This window comes from Onthophagus taurus, chromosome 8, assembly GCF_036711975.1.
Source record: "Onthophagus taurus isolate NC chromosome 8, IU_Otau_3.0, whole genome shotgun sequence".
NCBI lineage: Eukaryota > Metazoa > Arthropoda > Insecta > Coleoptera > Scarabaeidae > Onthophagus > Onthophagus taurus.
Window position 1 is genome coordinate 18184481 of NC_091973.1, and position 8073 is coordinate 18192553.

General features: G+C 32.5%; 1 protein-coding gene across 1 annotated transcript; it reads left to right on the top strand.

The window, feature by feature from the left end:
• Positions 1-6056: 6056 nt before the first annotated feature.
• Positions 6057-7093, top strand: LOC139431327 (protein winged eye-like). Its single transcript, XM_071198977.1, has 3 exons — positions 6057-6264; positions 6457-6806; positions 6854-7093. Exons 1-3 carry the CDS (start codon positions 6057-6059, stop codon positions 7091-7093), a joined length of 798 nt encoding a protein of 265 aa, XP_071055078.1.
• Positions 7094-8073: the final 980 nt, after the last annotated feature.

The following is an 8073-nucleotide window of genomic DNA, read 5'->3' on the forward strand; positions in this document are numbered from 1 at the left end:
AATTTGATTTAAATTCTTTTTTGTTGATCAATTTTGGGTTTAATAAATTTGTCTTTAGTATACATTCCGTAAATGGATGTGTTTCGATAGGCCAATAATGACATATATATGTCATCATTATTATCAATTGATTTTTTAATTACTTTTTTAACGCTTTGAATAGTCCTTTCTGCTAATCCATTCGATTGTTGGTGATGTGGTATAGCTATTTTGTGATTAAAGCTCCATTTTCTTGAAAATAGTGATGTAACAGATATTCGCATCCGCATCCGTAACTGCGGATAATCCGCAATGTTTTGAGGATCCGCATCTGCATCCGCATCCGCATATACTTTAACGAAGCTCCGGTCAGGCCAGCGTTCGGCATTAATAGATAAATTTTTTAAATCGTTTGACATATAATTTAATTATAATTTTTAAATAGTAGTGACAGTTTTCTCTTTAGATTTTTTACATTTTCAAAACTAGATATTGTAACATGCACAAACACGTGAGATAAGCGCCAAGCTATCCACCCCAGCCAACCTGTAGTACATCTACAGACACAGGTTCAAATACAAAACAACTTTATTTACAAGAATGTTTAACGAAGAATGTATGTTGGGATTTATCATATCCAAAATCCAAAGAGACGGATCGACTAATAAGCGAAATGATTGCTTTGGAAGACTTGCCATTCAACTTCGTTGAAGGCGATTGATCAATACAATACTTCCACGATATAAATTGAGGGGCCGTCAGTTTTTTACGTCGCTTGTATGTGACGATTTATATAACAGCGTGGCAAATAAAATTAAAGTATTATTAAAAGATATTGAGAAAATATCCTTTACAACTGATGTTTGGTCTGATACAAGTTCTGGGACTTCATTAGTTAGTTTGACTGCTCATGGTGTAAACGAAGGTTTTGAAAGAGTAAGAATTATTTTGAAATGTGAAATAATGGAAGGACGTCACACGGGTCAAGTTATTTCGACAAAAATTGAATCCATCCTTGAAGAATGGGGTATAAAACACGATGCTGTTCACTGTGTGGTACGCGATCGTGGCAGCAAAATGATTAAAGCAATGCAGATATCTGGTTTCACTGATTTTAATTGTGTGATTTATCAAATACAGTGTTGTATTAAAAATGTGATATTATCGGAAGAATGGGTTCAAGAAATAATTGAAAAGGTGAAAAAAGTTTCAACACATTTTAATCATTCCCTAGTAGCACAAGATGAACTAAAGGCTATACAGGAAATAAGAATGAAGCAATTTCCATTGTCAACAATTCAAGATTGTCCCACTAGGTAAGCCAACGATTGTGTATAAATCAGATATTGTGTAACTAATTTTAATTTCAGATGGAACAGCACATTTTACATGTTGGAGCGTTTTGTTGAAATAAAAGATTCTTTACTTTTATACTTAACTACAAAACAATTTGTATCATTTTCTCCAGATGATTTGTCAACAATTGGCCTGTTGTTAAAATTGTTGGCACCTTTCGAAGAACTTACTAAAGAATTGAGTAACTCAAAGAACAGCATTTCTATGGTTATACCACTTATGCACGTTATCCTGACAACATTAAAAGCTGAGAAAGATAACCAGAATACGCCAGAAAAAATCAAAGTAACTTGATCCGCGATATAAAACAAAGTTTTTTAACAGTTTTGAGAGAGAAGAAGTCGAAGCCATAATAGTTAATTTGTGTCAAAATCAAACGATCTATGAAAATAAAGATTGTAGTCCGATACATAAGAAAAGAAAAATTGATAATCAAATTGCTACTAGTTCTAGCAGTTGTTCAATGCTACTACAGTCGGTACAATCCATTCTAAGTTCAAGCGAAAGTGAGGCAGAAGATGACCAATTAACAGCAGTGAAGCTTGTGCTCCAAAATTACGTTAAAGAAAGAAGGCTGTCTTTAGAAGAAGACCCTTTGATGTGGTGGCGACAGAATGGGTACAAATATACTGTTTTATTGCTGATTGTTCGCCAATATTTATCAACGCCACCAACCAGCTTTACCAGTGAACAGTTATTTAGTGGAGCATCCTTAATATATACGGATAAAAGAAAAAAATTTTCGAGGAGAAAAAGCATCAAAATTGCTTTTTTTAAAATATAACTTGCCTGTAATAAATTACGAATGTTAGATATAAAATAGAGAAATTACAATAGAAATATTATTTTCATAAAAATGTTAGTATGTAACTTTTTTTCAATAACTCCGTATCCGTTAAATCCGCATCCAAAAATCCGCATCCGGTTACGCATTCGCATGCGCGAAATTAGAATTTAAAAATCCGGTCCCGCATCCGCGAAATTTGAATTAAAAAATCTGGTTCCGCATCCGTATCCGCTAAACCCACATCCGTAACATCACTATAACAAATATATATAGTTTGTGGGGTATATTTCTTATAGTTATTGAATAATTAACAAAAATTCATTTTATTCTATCTAAAACTCTTGTCTAAAACTATTGTATGTATTTAAAAGTTAATGTTGTTATGGTGGTAACCATACCATGATGGAAAACATTGTTTCCAATTATTGCCAAAGTTACATTACCATCACAATGCTTGATCGTCTGGATGCAAACTCCCCTCCCGATCAACGGTAACCAAACGATGATACAAATAACACAGATCTTACCTACTGAGCCTGGCTACATATAGCAACCATCAGATTCATCGACCACTGAACAGGAGAATGAATACAATAACATCTCATATAATCATCTTCAAGTAATATATGCTAATGTCAACAGCTTCAATAACAAAAACATCTAATTCTTAATTGTCCACAACAAAATGACAGTTATGTAGCCCTACTTACAGAAACCGAACTGAAGACAGATCATGCCATTCAATACAGAAACTACGCTTCCAAATTACAAAAACTAGAGGAGGTGCAATTATGATAATCTTCCATAAATAATACTTACAATGAATGCCTACACGGCTCTGGCAGTATTTCAGACTTAATAACTTGATCTTGTTTGGCATACCTGAAACGATTAAGAAGGATCTAAGCTCAATTGTTTCGGAGATTGGGAATGCTACTGTCACCGATCAAAGCAGATATTGACGCTGTGCATAGATTGCCCATGCGAAATCACTCCGATTTCTTGTGTGTTCCTGTGAAGAATGTAATCATTAGATTCACATCTCGTATTACACGTGATCGATTTTTCACTTGTGCAAAATCATATCGAAAAAATAGTGATAATCCCTCGATTGGCATAAAGATACAAAATCTGACAGATAATTTGTTTATTAATGAACACGGCTTTTAATGCAGATCTGTTTAAGAAAGCTAAACAGCTGGGTCGTGAAAACAATTATAAATATATACGGATTAAAAACAGTGTTGTTCATGATCGCAAAGATGATAGATCGAAGTTGTTGATTATAAAATTTCCTGCTAATTTGTTAAAACTTTAAGTTAAGATCTTTTGTTGATTATCATTTAATTTCTATGGCAGGGTCTTTTTATTATCAAAACGTCCGTGGTCTATGTACGAAAACCACTAAGTCCCCTCGCACACCAACGCTACACGACTACAACGATACTGTAGTAAACAGAAAAAAAACGTTTTGTTTTTTATAAAAGAACCTGTTCATTAGGTTCTTCAGAAATTTGATTTTTTTTTTCAGAAACATTGTTTTTTTTTTACAATTTAATCCAGGAAGGAAACGAGCATTACTAAGATATCAATAATACTTTAAATTTATTGGTGATGTGCATACAAATTGTGGACCATAAGAATTGTTCGAATATACTGTTCTATTAATACAACATTTGTGTTTATATACAAATTCTTACATGCTAATGTATTAAAATTTAAACAAATTTCATCTTTAATTGAGATTAAACACATATATTTATATTATTATATACTATAGCTCTTATATTATATATTTTAAGTTTACAAATTCATATATCTGGAAGAAATCTACAAATTTTTGGAAGATGATGATTTCGAAAAACATAAATTCCAGGAAGTAGATCAATGGTACAATGAATTTCAACAACATACATATACAGGCTGTCCCGTATCTACCGGTTCAGAGCATTATATGGTTGTAGGATACATTATTCTGAAGCGATCTTTCCAATAAAATTTTTTCGAAATGTTTATAATAACCGCACTGTTTTTCGTTCCGGCCGGTCCACTTCGCCTATGATAACTCATTTCCCACGTGTACTCACCAATAGATTCGACACGGAAAGAGAAATAAACTTTTTCGGTGACTCAAAGTCGTCCGCTATTGGATAATAGCGGATAACTTTAAACTGTTGCCGTGCGATTGTTATAAACATTTCGAAAACATTTTAAACATTTTATTAGAAAGAGCGCTTCAGAATAATGTATCCTACAACCGTATAATGCTCTGATGCGGAAGATACGGGACCCTCTGTATAGCTTTACACAATGGTAAAAACTCATCGCCCTGATCGGATAACATTACAAGGAATATTTTAAGAAGATTGGATGATGAGGTACATATATGTATACATAATAAAAGTCTTTAATTATTGTATCAAGAACAGATATTTTCCTAAAGAATGAAAAATGGGAAACAATAATTTGTATTCCTAAAAAAGACAAGGACTTACTCTCTCCGAGCGATTACAGACCAATTACTCTATTATCCGTGATCGAAAAAACCTTTGAAATTGTTATAAAGAACAGATTACTGTCTGCGGTCAATTCGTTCATTCCACCATATCAGTTTGGATTTAAATCAAAAATGTCCACTACTCACCCTTTTAAAATCTAACGTCAAACTTATTTAAGCAAAACCGGCAGAAGAAAATTCGGCATTACGTTTAGATACCAAGAAGGCATTTGACTCAGTGTGGCATAAAGGTCTTCTATTTAAACTGGCAAGAATGAATGGTTCACCACCCCTAATATTATTAATAAACAGTTTTTTGTCTGATAGAACACTACGAGTAAGAATGAACGCAAAATAGAAATTTTTATACTAAACTGCAGCCATTTATAAAAGTCCATATTTATGGACTTTTGTATCAACATTGAAGCATGGCACAACATTTTAATATCAAAATGTTCCCTTTAGAATCGAACGAAGAATGTAGCTACATCTAGATTATCCGTCAATGTATACACATCTGTCATTTCTCCTGTCTCTCCGGATTTTGGACAGGAAATTCAAATATGCGAAGATTGGGGGTATTTATTAGACTGTTCTTATACTCAAAATAAACACATATTCTCAACATGCTGCTTAAAAAATCACACATTAACTGTAAATATATTCAGGCTTTTCTAAATTTATATACTATTGAAACTTACTTAAGGATATAAAAGCTAATAAACACTTAAAAAGACAGTAAGAATACAATAACAGACATAACTATAAGAAACTATTCACAACTAAAACACTTAAAAACGACTAAACTGAATATCGGGAGAAACAACAAGAATTAGTTAAGTTAAAATGGAAGAAGCAATGGAATGACCATAAAGAGTGTTCGAAGAAATACCATAAGTCAAGGGAGAAATGTATCGATGATAAAATTAAAATTAACGACCAGAAAAAGATTGTTGATGACAAAATCGGTGATAGATTATGCCCACTTCCCCTTAATTTAGATAAATTCGATCACCATGACGAACAGCGAATAATAAACTATGATTTATTAGAACCACTGATGCTTTGTGCCATAACCGATGAAAAACATTATGAGAATTTCCAAGATATTAATAAAAATAATAATAAGCGTTGTTTTACCCCAGATTTAAATGATTCTAGTCCGGAAAACTCTTCGTCAAAAAAAAGAAAGGTGGGAGGCCCAAAAGTTCATTACTATCATGGAGTTTATCGACAACATAAACGTTGGTTGCTAATGAGGCTAAGAAGGGTTATGCGAGTGGATACCTTTTAACGGCTAAACAAAAGTTACTTGAAAACAGTACCTTTTCGGATACCCCGCTGAGATTAATCGAGCAATCCAATGAACACAAGAAGGAGAAGAATCAAAAGATCGTGGAGAAATGTAAAATAAGGTCGAAATTGAAAATTGAACCTATGATTAAGTGTTATCGGCAAGATGAAGACGATGATGAAATTGAGGATAAGTTTAAGGAAGATAAATTCAAGGAAAATAAACTTATTGAAAATAAATTTAATGAAAATAAACTTAATGAAAATACGTTTAATGAAGATAAGGTTAAAGACAAACTGAAACAAGAAAAATTAAAATTGGGTCAAGATAAACTAAGTCAAGAAAATGTTGGTGCAAATCTTCAAAAAAATGTTAAAATGAAATGAAAGAGATTGACTATCGTTGTCTATTAAAACCGGATGATTTGGATAAAAAGAGAGTTTTAACAGCAATGGGAGGGTTATTTTACGCGGAAGAATTAAAAGCGATTGAACCGCCCGACGTTTACTCCATAACTTTGGTCGGAGACTTTTTTTATTTTAGATTTTGAAGTTTATCCAAGAAACGAAAAAGAATTAACGGTCGGAACAAGAGTAGCTGCTTATAGGAGTCAAAAATATCGTTGCCTTTATCCCGGAAATGTGGCAGAACCCGATTCAGCTATCTCAAAATTTCTTTCTGTTTATTTCGACGACGGCGATAACGGAAAAATTCCATTGAAAGACATCCGATTACTCCCTTCGGATTATCCCTTCATGGAATATGACCCAAATTCTTTATCGAGCTTAAGCAAGCGTAAAAGAAGAACGTTAACAACGGAAGATTCGAGCGGAAAAAATTCAACTCCACCAACACCGAATCAAAAATTCAGGATTATTACGAAATCTAGTAGAGTCACCAACCGGATTCCTCGACGTTTAATAATATTAATAATGACAAGGATAAAAAGGAAATGGAAAACCAAGAGATTAAAAAGAAGGAGCGAAAACATCGGTGTACCGAGGAAAATTGTCAACACAAAAATAGGAAGCACAAGAAACACAGGAAACATCATCATAAAGATGAGAAAAGCGATGAAAAAGATATTGAAACAGTCAAAATTAATATTGACCAATTCGACTTCGATTCGAAGAAATTGATTCGAAAGAAATTAATCAAGAAAAAAATATTAATGCTGTAATTAATAATGAAAATGATTTTACGAGATTGACGATCGTTGGGAATTGAAAGCGATTGAACCGCCCGACGTTTACTAACATTTTTGCATCGTAATCTTCACAAAAAGTCTTCTAAAATGACTTCAAACACGATGGGGTTATCTCAAAAATTCTTCATGTTACTAATTTTTTCTTTTGATCTTTGTTGTTTTTCTAAGATAAATTAATCGTGTTTGCATTCATTTTAAAGGATTTTTAATGAAATTTTTTTTTAAATTGTAAAATTAAAGTTGACGTTTATAATCGGAATTTGAACTATTTCGTTTAATTTTAAAATAACTTTTTAATTACTTAATGGTATGAACTATTATACTTAATATATATGACATCCTCACAAAATTTGCATTAAAAGGAGTAAAAAATACGATATATTTAGTTTAAACAATAAAGTTTTGAGTACTCCGGTTGTCAACGTCAAATTTTTTTTTCCATTTTTTTAATCCTCTTTAAAAATACTGTTCTAATTGCAAAACGTCACATTTCCTTCAAATCGTTTGGACATCGTTCTCATCTGGGTGATTCGATTCAAATAATACACCCTAAAATGAATTTAATTAAACTAATTACATTAAATAATTAAAATAAATTAATTCTTACGGGAATTTGGAACTCAATATCGTATTCGGTTGCTTCTTCTGGGTGATAATGCGATCGAACATGGCAATTCACATTGCCTAAAATCTCCCAAAGTTCTTCGATGATTCCAATACAGGCACGATCTGAACTTGAGGTCGAAAAGAAAAACTGAAATCGACGAAAAAATAGTTAATTAATTAATTTAAACTAAAACTAGAACTAACACTAGACCTAGAACTAGAAACTTTCGGGTTAAGTCGTGCGTTTTTCGAAAAAATGTTTTCAGAAAACAAATTCGAAGTGACACTTCGAACTTGTTTCTGAAGAAGGTTGCAACGTGGCATCCAAAACGACAAAAATTTTTTCA

Coding starts and splice junctions, on each gene's coding strand:
- LOC139431327 (XM_071198977.1), top strand. CDS start 6,057: ATGATTAAGTGTTATCGGCAAGATGAAGACGATGATGAAATTGAGGAT. Junction 6,265..6,456: donor ACTAAGTCAAGAAAATGTTG/GTGCAAATCTTC, acceptor TTTTTATTTTAG/ATTTTGAAGTTTATCCAAGA. Junction 6,807..6,853: donor TTATTACGAAATCTAGTAGA/GTCACCAACCGG, acceptor AATAATGACAAG/GATAAAAAGGAAATGGAAAA.